The sequence below is a fragment of the Pipra filicauda genome, unplaced genomic scaffold, assembly GCF_003945595.2.
Source record: "Pipra filicauda isolate LSUMZ 115617 unplaced genomic scaffold, ASM394559v2 scaffold15_size4787011_pilon, whole genome shotgun sequence".
Taxonomy (NCBI): domain Eukaryota; kingdom Metazoa; phylum Chordata; class Aves; order Passeriformes; family Pipridae; genus Pipra; species Pipra filicauda.
The window spans coordinates 3,719,184-3,731,438 of NW_024104096.1; the positions used below are offsets into that span (position 1 = coordinate 3,719,184).

The window sequence follows — 12,255 nt, forward strand, 5'->3', positions numbered from 1 at the left end:
TTTGCTCACTAAATTTCAGGGATTTCCTGTTCTCAAAATCATTGAAAACTCGAGAGATATTCTGCATCAAGAAAGGTTGGTTCTCTGTCGTAGGCTGACCACCTAACTTGATCTTCTATTGATCTAAATATTACATTTTAATTAAATGGGAAAAAATGTTTGTCATATTTCCTATATCTGGAGCGTGATTTTCTCTGAAGATGGGCAAATAATGTGACAGGAGTGGAATCAGTTTCAGGTAGAGAAGTATGGAAAATATTCAGTAGAAAATTAAAACTTATTCAGGGTATTCAAGCATCTTGAATAGCAGTGCAAAGTGAAGCCCCCACTAAAACCTTCTACTCCCCCAATAATATGACATTACAGAAAATAATGACTTTACAGCAAATTATGTCTTAGCAGGCAAGTTTCCCTTCAGATTATAAGGTCTGGAAGTAAAAGACTAACACTACTCTCCCTGGTTACAGTAGTGGTCCTGCTATTAAAAGAGGGTTTCTGAGGTGTGAGCTCCGAAGTTCATTAGGAACAGGAACTCAATGTAAATATTATTTGGCTCTAGAAAGGTAATAGTTAGGGGTATTTACCCCTCCCCCTTTGAATTTGAAGAAAGTACTCATTCAGAATATAATAATGCGAAACACGAAGCTCATTGTAATCAAAGTATTCTACAGACAGGTATTACCCAAATTAATTTATATCCCTGTTTAGAGCTTAGCAACTGTCCACATTTCAACTATATTAATAATTATTAGAATTAGCATAGATCCTGACCCTCATTTATTTGTGTTCCTAAACAAAGTAATGCAGGAATCTTTCTATAATGAAAATTAAAAGGCCAAGCAATAACATTAATGTTCTTTTAAATAATTAATTTTAATGTGTGGAAGTGTAAGCAATAAATGTTTTATTGTAAAGCCTGATGTGGTAATTAATCCAAGTGATTAGGACCTAATTGCATGTTCATAGTAAATGTTATATTTGCTGTGAAAGACATTTTTTTGGAATTGTGGTTCTGAGGCTAGAGTTGTGAGAAGGGCGATATTTGAACAAAATATTTAACACACTCTTAACTTGGTAAGTCAGAATTTGAAAGAAATACATCCTTTATTATTTTGCCAATTATGTTTTTAGTTCTTCTGAGCTTTTCATTTTACTATGCACTTAATTTTATGCGTTAGTGGTGCTTAAACATGAAATTAAATGTATCATAAGGATATGTAGGCTGTTTAAAATCAGCTAGGAAATACCTCGGGGAGTGGGAGAGGTATTTGTTTTATTAATCATTTACACCTTAATTTGCAAGTAGTGGAAGTCCTATTATTCCATAAAGCTGCTCATTCCTTTAATGCAAAGAATAAGTCATCCTGTGAACAGCAATGCTGGTTTCAGGTGCCCTGGTGGTACATTGAGTAGCGTTTTTAAACAGTAAATGAACTCAGATCTCCACTGAAGCTTCGGAGCTGCTCCACATTTTCACTGATGGAGTTTGGATTTTGTTGTGGTTGTTGTTGTTGTTTGAGATTTTTGTTGGTGTTTTTTTTGGTTGGTTGGTTTTTGTTCTGTTTTTTGGTGCTTTTTTTCCCCAGCAAAATTACATTTTGTAAGTACACTGTGTGCTTCTGTGCTTCTATAGAGGGCTCCGTTTTGCCCATGATGAGTTTGCATTGTTTGAACAGACTCAGTGAAAGGATGAGTTAGCATTAGAACAGTGGAATAAGCTTCAGAAATCTTTTGAGTTACCTCTTGATCATTGCTTTTTTTTGTCTTCCTACCTACCATGCTACAGTATTAGTGTAGTCTTTCTGATGATATGATCTTTATTAGTGAAATAATATACTCTTTCTTTGGGGCTCTTGAAATATGTTCTAACGATGATGGTAATGACTTTGATTAATATTTAATCCCCATGCTGCTATGTTCTTATAATTTACAAGATCTCAAATGTAGTTGGGGGAGGGAAGAAGGGTTTCTGCTGAAGTGTTTCAATATTAGAGTGCTTGGGGAGAAACGTACCTATATTTTATTATACCTTGTATCTGCCTTCTACGTGAATTTAAGTCAAATGTTTCATAGCGTGACCACATTGTTGACAGGGAAATCTCTAAGATACAGAAGTCGTACCAGAGTTGACTTATTTTTCAAGCCATTGGACTCATTCTTGTGTTTGTTTATATTATGTAAGAGTTACACTCCTTGCATCCCCTGGGAATCCTGGCACTGAGGGTGCAGGTGTAGCAGTATATACTGGTATAGAGCAAGAGCTTTTTTTTTCCTTTTTTTGGGAGTGGGGAAACAAATATTTATAAATACAGCAGAGCAAGCCCAGATTAGTTTCCCCCTCCACTCCGAAAGACACAATATTTGTGGGCATAATTACACGTTCCAAAACTCTCTTGTCTGTACACAGCAGAATTTTTATGATTTTCAGGTCATGGAATAGTAAAAACAAAATTGCCAAGTTAAGCTGTACTGGCGTGCAAGCTTTGGATAGTTCTCCACAAGACTTTGTATAACCATATCAAATAGTCTGCATTTTTACAAGACACCCAGTCAGTCATGATTATCTACTAATACATCAATGGTCAGTCATTGTTTCACTCTTTGAGTGTTTAACCTGTATTTATAAAACAAACCATTGTGCTGATATAAGCTCATTTAATTAAGCAGATACTCCTATTTGTTCTCTTCTTGTTCAAGGCTATTTGAATAAGCAAGAAATAGGCTTGTTTTAAGTATTTGCTTAGAGAGCTTTCAAACTGAGGATTAACTGTCTAGAGAATTAGAAATTCTCTGTGCATTTGTAGTTACATAGATTCTCCCAATTTACTAATATGCTGTAAATATTATGTACACACCAAACTTAAATGAATTCAACATATGGTTGATGTTTACATAATTAATGAGGTGCCACATTATATTAATGGGACTAGCCATATACAAAAAAGCAAATATTGCACAATTGTCAAGGGCCTAAATTAACCGTACCTTACTCTGTACTTCCTAAAGTGCTTATTTGCCAGGACAAGGATCCTGGGATTGTGCTCAAAAATGTGGAAATTAGGGTTGAAAACCAATTATCTCATTGTTCCAAACAACATTGCTAATATTGTTGCCAATTTTTAGACTTCTGGATATTGTTTCATCAAACAATAATAGGTATGTCTAAATCTACTTTTTGGTCTAAACACAACATTATCCTCATATTAATATATGAGTTAGACAAGCTCAATAAAGAGTTATTTTAAAAGGATGAAAGGTGAAACAAACGGTTTCTCTTTTTAATCAGCAATTTAACTAATTTTTTAAGATGCTTTCTCAGTAAGGATTAAATAGGTTTTCAATGAAGTAAAAGTGTGGCCAAGTGGTTCTGGGATACTAGAAGAAATTAAGTGGCTTGCTCTTTATCATAGCTTGTTTGATTTGCAGCTTATGTTTTATTGATGGTAATACCCTATACTCTGTAATACCTTTCAACAGAGAATTTCAGTCATTTCAGTAATGTTAAGTAATTAAACCTCCCACTGCTTCTGCCAATGGAGGTGTATTTATCATTATATCTATTTTGCAAGTGGGTAAACAGAGGCAAAAGAGGTTGAATTATTAATCAAAGTAATAAAATCTCTAGGCTCCTGTCTCCCAAAATTTTGTTATAAATTCAGTAAAATTAAATATATACATCTCACTCCCTGAGCTTAATAAACTCATGTAAAACTATATGCTGAACTTGAGAGAGTATATAAAAATGTTTTTGCTTCCTCACAGAGAGGCAGACTTCAGGGAGCTGTGTCAAACCATCTTCTTAAGCTCATTTTGGCAAGATCTTAACTAACTTTGTGGTTTTCAGGGAAACAGGAGAATTTTTTTATTGGGGATGACATTTGCCAACACCAAAACTGTGCTTATACCTCTACCTCATTGTTAAAGTTCTTACCTGTACACTCTGTGAGTATACATCTCATAGGTAAGGTCACACAATTATCTTGTCCTAAATGTATTCTGGAAGAACTCCTGGAAGATGCCTAATTTAGTCAATAGTTATCAGAATGGAAAAATATTTCCAAATTGATTTGAATTAAAAATAAATTGCTAATATATTCATAAAATAATTGGTTTCCTTAACATGTAATGCCAGATATTGGAGGTTTTCTGCTACTGATAGATACTAATATGGCAGCAATCAGAGTTCACTTCAGGAACAAAGAAGCTGTTCAAGTCTGAAAGCAATCCTGTCCCTCTGACATGTTGGCACCATCATAGAGGAAAATGTCATGGTCAATATAAGCACATTTACTGACAGTTAGGTTTTTCCCTATGTTTCTGAAAACTGTTTGAAACTTGGCTTTTATCAAAAACAGAAACACTGGCCACTCAGAATGATAAAACAATAGTTTACGGCTTAGTAATTTTCCAGTTATAAAGCAATACTTTCATAAAAATAAACAATGCATACAGGAACAAGCCAAAACAATTACTCAGAGAAATTGTTGCATTCTTGCTGTCCTTGCTGCCTGATTTAAAACAACTGTCTCCAGTAGGAACTGGACTAAAACCAGCAGGTTTTGTTTCATTAAGTAACTGCTTGCTGATCACTATGAGATAAAATATAGTTCCAAAATGCAATTGATACTGTGTAGGTACTTTCCAAATGCCTAAATGACCCATTACAGGAAGAGTAGGTACATAGATTAAAATAAAGTTCATGTATTTTACAGACTGAACATTTCCCAAGTGGATAATTATAAAAAGCTTTTGTCCTTCCTAGAGAAAGTAAAATGTTACCTAATGCACAAGCACCTTTACTAGTAAAGGTCATGTTGTTTAATGTGTGGGGGTTTGTTAATTATTTATGGAGGTTTTCTTCTCCATACTGTGAGTATTTTAATATTTGTATCATCATGACTATTTTGTCATATCTTAGTAAGGAAAATAATTTAACAATAATTTCAAGCAGGAACAGGTTGCAAGTATAAATGCTCAAAACTCGGAGATCGGAGAGGTAAGGGGTCAATAAATCTGCTAACTTGACAGTGTTGCACATTGCAAGTACTGTGCTCAGATGTTTCAATGTTAAAGATAGCTTTTAAATTGTTCCCTGCTCTTTTAAACCCACGTAAGTACTCAGATGAAGAGCTTCTGCTCTAACATTCCAAAAAGATTCCTTCTGGTTCCTGTTCTGAAGGAAGAGGATTTCATTGCCATGTCTCACAGTGGGTGGGACATGGACTGCACCCCATCTGTGCTGTGGCAGTCCAGGGGCTGGAATATGAAAGTCTTTCAACCTTTGTGGTTGTAAGGGCACCTGGAAACCTTTTGTAAGTTCTTCTGTCTGGAGCAGTTACCTACCCGTTCATTCTCCATCCCAAGAATTGCCATGTGTTCCAGCTTCACTCTTTCCAAGCCCTGGTGTTTCTGCTAGACTGCAACAGATGAGACTGATGGCAGAGCAGAGCTGAGGGAACTCTCTTCTGCCCAAGTGTGTGCCTTGAAGTTCTCTTTGTGTACAGAATGTAGGAAACGTAGCCAGGTCCGAAAGCTCTGACTTGGTTGTGTCTGTCATGTAATGGAGCGAGTTATTTTGGCACCTCAGCGGTCACGCTCTTCACTGGAACTGCCAGCACACTTAAAGTCAGATTTCTGTAGGGCTTTACTGAACCACAGTATTTATGAGGACTGTCACTACGTAACTGTCAAACTTTCTATGTGCCTGAAAAATTCCACCCTTTAGATGGATGAGAGTGTGATGTCATCATAATTGCATTTTTATGTAAATGCTTGCTATAAAATAATTTTGGATTAAATGATGTGTTCCTTTCATGTTGGCAGAATATAATTCGCCTTAAATGGTAGCATACTGTTATATATGTTTTTCTAAAAGTTAAATATTTTGATTCGCACTCACAATTTATTGATTTTACATTGTTACCAAATGGCATTCCAAAATCAGCTCAGAAATACCATGGTTCAAAATGCTGTCATTCATATGATAAAGTTATTTTTGTGTAACCCACGCTGGGAGTGGCAAGGAAAGTGGAAGAGCTAGAAAGAAGAGAGGACAAATGCATTTTAGCAGGTAGAAGGTTTGAAAGCAATCCTAATTTTTATTATCTCTGTATGTTCTAAAGACAACATTGCTTCTGTGCTATTAAATGATAATAAATCCCAAATTGCAAAATTGTTTGTTATCATCTTGCCCTGAATTTGTTTGGAAATACTGACTTGGAAGAAAAAAATAATCTCGATCCTCGTTGTGCAAACATTCCATGTATGTAATCCAGACAAATTCAGTGTAAGCACGAGTTCTGTGTAAGCAAGGCTTCTGAGTTTGGTCAGTACACCTTATACAGAATTACTTTTTACCAAAGCCAGAATTGTGCTGGCTTCATGAGGTCACCTCTTCAGCACTCTCTGATTCTGTGCTGCTGACACTTTTGACACCCTTAATTTGCTGCCCTCACGTCCGCTCTAGCTAGTGCTGTAAGAGCTTAGTGTAGTCAGAAGAAACCTTTTAGGTCTATGTGTGATAAAAAAGAGAGAGATGGCTTTCAAAGACAAATTGCTTGTGTGTAAACTCACCAAATCCTTCTGGTAATGCTAGTGTTTACAAAAAAAAAAAAAAGACTTGAATGTAAAAGACTATCCAATATTCACAGTACCTTGCCATATTTTAAAACATGCATCAAAGAATTCCTGAATAGTGTGAAAGTGAGATTAATATGATATTCTCTATTGGCTCTGTCCACTGCCATCATGTGCATCTTAATATTGAATTTTGAAAGCTTTTAAATTACAAGCAAGTGATTGTATCTCCCGTAGCCATGTGTCTGCAAAACAGTAATGTATTTTTCTTATTTCTTTTGTTTTGTTTCTCTTTATCCCACAAGTAAAATGTTTTGTTCTTCACCGAAGGACTGTATTTAAATAAAAGGACTGCTTACAGTGCATAAGAACAGTATTGCTGTTGTGCATATGCACATACCAACATGCATACACATAATTCAGTCTACCATGCTGTTTTCCTGGTGTATGTATTGGTTCAGCCTTGCTGTCTGGCTTGTGGTACAATGGTACCTTCCTCCTGGCATAAAAAAGACACTCATTACATTTCAAGCAGCAGAAAATAGTGGCACATCCTGAAGCAGTAGCATCTGGTATACTCAGTCTCAATAAGTGCACGCCAGGGGAATGCTGCGTGCTGCTAATATGTCTGATAGCCTTTAATGTTTAATAGGTTTTCTTAGTACAGTATTGCTGCCTGTCACTTTCTGTGACTGCACTGCCCAATTATCATATGTCCTTCTCTCACAGAATCATCAAGGTTAGAAGAGCCCTTTAGGATCATCAGCCCAGCACTACCGCTGTAACCCCTAAACCACATCACCCAGCACCAGATCCAGACACCTCTTAATCACCTCTAGGGGTGGTGACTCCACCACCTGCCTGGGCAATCTAGTCCAAAGCCTTACCACCCTAACAGTGAAATTTTTTTTTTCTTGAATCTGATCTGAATCTCCCCTTGTCTTGGTTTTAGGCCACTTCCTCTAATCCTCTTACTGTAGGCATGGTAAAGAGACCAACCCTCCCTCCTTACAACCTCTTTTCAGGTAGTTATACAACGTGATGAGGTCCCCCCGAGCCTCCTTTTCTCGAGACTAAGCAAACCCAGGTCCCCCAGCTGTTCATCACAAGACGTATCTTCTAGTCCTTTCACGAGCCTTGTTGCCCTTTGCAGCTCGATGTCCTTTTCAAAGTGAGGGCCCAGAACTGAATGCAGCACTCGAGGTGTGGCCTCCCCAGTGCCGAGTACAGGGGGATGATCACTGCCCTGGTCCTGCTGGCCACACTATTGCTGATACAGGCCAGGGCATCATTGGTCTCCTTGGCCACCTGGACACACTGCTGGCTCATATTGAGCTGGCTGTCAACCAGCAACCCCTTCTTTCACGAAGATAGATAGATACACAGTAATTTCATTTTCCTTCGGAATATCTGTATGTTAGCTGCCTCATCCTTTGATCACAGGTATTTTCCTCATAGTTGTTTTAAAGTACCTCTGGGTTTTGAGGGTAAATCGGTTCCCAGAACTCTGAACTAGACTAAGGTGTGTAGGTAGCTATAGAACATCTTCTGAGGAGCCTCTTAACCTTCTTGTTAATGGGAACAGAATTTCTTACTAGTGAAATACAAAGTCTTTTGTACCAGTGATACTAGGATACACTTATTCTCCCACTCAGAGCTGATGTTGGCTAGCAGTTAATTGTTAGAGCAGGTAGGAGTAGTTGGGTTAGGCATTCCTTTGTATACATCTGTCTGGACAAAAGCAGTGTCAGCTGCAAGAGCCTGTGGACTGAGTTTCTAAGGAAGTCACAAAGTGACTTTGCTTGGAATCCCGGTGAGATGTAAGAAAAGCTGTTTGTTTTAGTGGGGTTCATTCCTGTACACAGTTGTAGTGTGCTGAAGTAGGGTGGTCTGTGGCTTGCCTAGTTGTAATTCAAACTTGGAGAGATGGGTTGCTGTAACTATACTGGTTATAACTGCAATTGAAATTCCATTAAAAATAGGGACAAACTTGATTTAAATACTTAAGGAGGGGGATTGAATTAGATGTCTTTAAATCCAAATCTGTTCAGGTCAGATTTTATACATTTTATACATTTTCTCCCTATTTTGTTAATTCCACTGTGTTGATTATATTGCTACAACTTCATTTTGCAAAGCAATGTTACACTTGGCAAAGAGTTCTCATACACACAACTTTTGTTAATGTCAAACACTTATTTAAATAAAAATATAAATAAAGTCATGGAAGAATGCAATTAAATGGCAGAAGTGATTTTTAGGAAACCCAGAAGACAGAGCTATAGCCTTTGAGATTTCCTGGCCTTTACTTTGCAGGATCTGAAAAACAAGCTCTCCTATCTGTCTCTCAGTACTTTTATGTTGCCTTTCCAAAGAAAAGGGAGTTGGATGTAGGCCTGAGTTAGATCCCATAGGGATAGTGTTCTGTACCTTAAATTACAATCAGATGTATTTTAGTTCAGATGAAGTTTTTAGCCTAAAATTGGTAAGAAGCCTAATTATTTGACCAGGTTACTGTTTACGTAGACCACTGTAGAGCAATCTGTCATTTATCCACAGCTGGCAACATGTTTCCCTTGAAAGGTTTTTATTTTGTCTTTGGAACAGTTTTTACAAAATCCATCTCTGTTCATTAAATGAAAAACTAAAAGATGGTAGGGATTGCTATGGAGATAAGATGTTATATAAACTGTTCGTTCTAATTCTTCAGAATGTAAAAATATCAAAGAAGCTTGGATGTTTACAGGCTTTCAGTTGTTCAGGGTACTAGTAACTCCACAACTTGCTTAGGATTCTTGTGCCCTTCGGACTTTTATTGTCAAGTAGTGAATTGTGCCCAGATTTTGAAATCAGTCGTGTATTTGATAGACTGGAGAGTGTGGAGTAAGGAGAAATAAATACATACACTCTCAAAGCAGTCTTTAATCTGTAGACTCTTCATTATATTATTTTTTTCAGTCCATAGAATACCTGGGATGATCTGTTAACTGAAGTATGCAGGATAAAAATGCAGATATTCTGTGATTTGAAGCATAATCATATGGATAAAAACTGGAACGTTATACTGTTTCAGTATTACACCTTGTAGAGTGTCTTGGTGGTGGTGTTCTAGATAGGACTGAGATGATGTTTTATTTGTCAGACCTTCCTCAAAGTTGTTTATTACTGTGCCTTAGACATTATCTCTGGCCTTAAATTTAACACTTGCTGCTCATGCTTGAAAATTACTATCGTTCACTGAGTTTTGAGAACAGTTAGTAAAATTACTTTTAGGCTTATAAAAACAAAACATACAAAACTTGTTTAATTAGTGCAAAGATTAAGCCTTTGTCTGGTTAGTAGACTAAGGAAACTGTAGGGGATCTTTGCATGGCTCCTGGAACACATTCCAGGTTGAGGCAACATCTGCAATGCTAAATTCAAAATGGCAGCCTTGAACTGTTCTTCATACAGAGTTGAAATCAGCATTCACTATTTAGTAGACAAGTAGTCATTTGTGGTTGAGTTCTGTTTATTTTGTTTCACAGTTGATACTTAACTTGAATGTTGATGTTCTGAGTAAAGAAAAATATTTTTGGGAGAGGAGGGACAAATAAAATACATATGTGGAAATGAAACCCCCTAGGTTTTTCCTGCAAAACAATAACAACTGCTACAAAGTCAGCATATTCAAGACCTTTATTGTAAATAAGGTAATCATTTTTCAGGCAAAGGATTTCATTAGTCTTCTAGCTGTGTATGGAGCCATCATACTGGACTTCGGAATTAAACAGCACAGTCTCATTGTCTCTATTACTATAAAGGGGCATTTAGAATTATATCACATTTTAAAATATGAACGTTAGTGTTAGCTGCCATGGGAGAGTGTACTACATGGAATGCAGAGGTAGGGAGTTATGCTTCATTTTGGCAGTCTGTGCTAGGCATATGTAGATTTTTTTTTTGTCACCTCTTTAATACCTTAATGGAAAAGCAGTATTTCCCAGAAGTTTTTATCTGTGTACGTGTATGACAAATGTGGGTTGGGGGAGACTTTATAGGAACAGCATGCTTGATGTGGTACCTAATATGAAATTAGTAACATACATTGATTTGTTTGGATGCTTGCAGGGATTCTTCCTGACGGTGTCACCAGAAGCAGTATTAAAAGTGGCTACTCAGGCTTCTGCCAACAACAAGATCTTCAGCTTGAATCTTTCTGCACCATTTATTAGCCAGTTCTACAAAGAGCCTATGATGAAAGTCATGCCTTACGTCGATGTTCTTTTTGGAAATGAAACGGTGAGTCTTAAGAAATTAACTGAAGTATTCATCTCTCTTGCACCGAGGTGTTTGTGTCTCAGAGCCTGCTTCCCCAGAACACAGCTGTGCCAGGGGAGGCTCAAGCTGGACATCAGGAAGAATTTATTCTCTGAAAGGCTTGTCAGGCACTGGAACGAACTGCCCAGGGAGGCGGTGGAGTCACCGTCCCTGGAAGTGTTCAAGAAACAACTGGACATGGCACTTAGTGCTGTGGTGTAGTTGCTGGGATGGTGATCAGTCAAAGGTTGGACTCAGTGATCTTGGAGGTTTTTTCCAGCCTTGATGATTTTATGATTCTGTGATTCCTGCTCCTTTTTTTATAGAGGGAATCTGACCATGTGAGGTGTCACTGCAAAATCAAATCTGTGGTCACTGGACTGGGATATTTCAATAGATGTCAAAGATGTCACTTGACCTGTTAGAGGTTTACAACCTGCTTATTCTCATGGGAAATACTCAACACATTGGCTGCTTTGGAATAACTGCCCATGTGCACGATGTACTCATCCTGGAGTTAAGTCTGCTGGAAGGAAACATATGAAGGGCTACTACTGAGCTTCTGTAACTTGATTCCATACCCATACTACTGCTATTAATAGCATTTTCTGTGATGAAGACAACTCTTTGGGGAGAAGTGGAAGGAGAAAACTAAGATATAGATAATTGGTTTAAAAGGTTCTCAATGATTTTATGGTAGATGGACTGGCAGTCCATCAAAGGAGGGCTTATCTTTACTATGCAAGTTGGCAAACAGATTGCATGAAATTCTGCCTGGAAGTCCGTGTTAATAGATGAAATTAATTCAGATTTCACTCATCTTAGTGCTGTCACTTTTGATTTTTTCCCACTTTAGAAAGTGTTCTTAAATATTTATTAGTTTGCTCAGCAGGAAAAGGTTGAAAAAAGCCTTGGAAAGTGTGACACACCTAAGTGGAATGTGGGTTTGTCGCTCAAGATAACTACATGAGTACAGGAAAATTATGGGAAAGCGACTTACTCCTGTCAGTGGTTATTCCTGATTGTGACAACAGGGACTTGCACCAACACAAGTCAGTCTTTAGACTATTGTCCACATGTCCACATTAGGGACTAGCATTGTTACGGATATAGGACTTAAAAAATTTAAAAATAAGTATTTTTAAAACAAAGAAAATTGCAATGTTTTTAAATGCAGTGGGATAAGCGGAATCTTTTTAACTATAGTTAACTACACAGAATAAGTATTTTCCAGACATGCTGCTGCTATTCCTAACCGTTGCCTTTATACATCTTTCATGATACAGTCCTCACAAAGATGGTACTGAATATTTTGATTTAATAGCAGTGTAATATCGACACAAAAAGTCTTACCAGATTTCACAAATTACGTAATACTAA

General features: G+C 37.2%; 1 protein-coding gene across 2 annotated transcripts in view; it reads left to right on the plus strand.

Annotated features, from left to right (window-relative positions):
• The window catches only part of ADK (adenosine kinase), a 277,270-nt gene that overhangs the window by 185,959 nt on the left and 79,056 nt on the right, over positions 1-12,255 (plus strand). For both annotated transcript variants that reach the window (XM_027739901.2, XM_027739902.2), the window contains exon 7: positions 10,687-10,857. In XM_027739901.2, the coding sequence (XP_027595702.1) occupies positions 10,687-10,857 (171 nt within the window). The remainder of the gene's footprint in view (positions 1-10,686; positions 10,858-12,255) is intronic.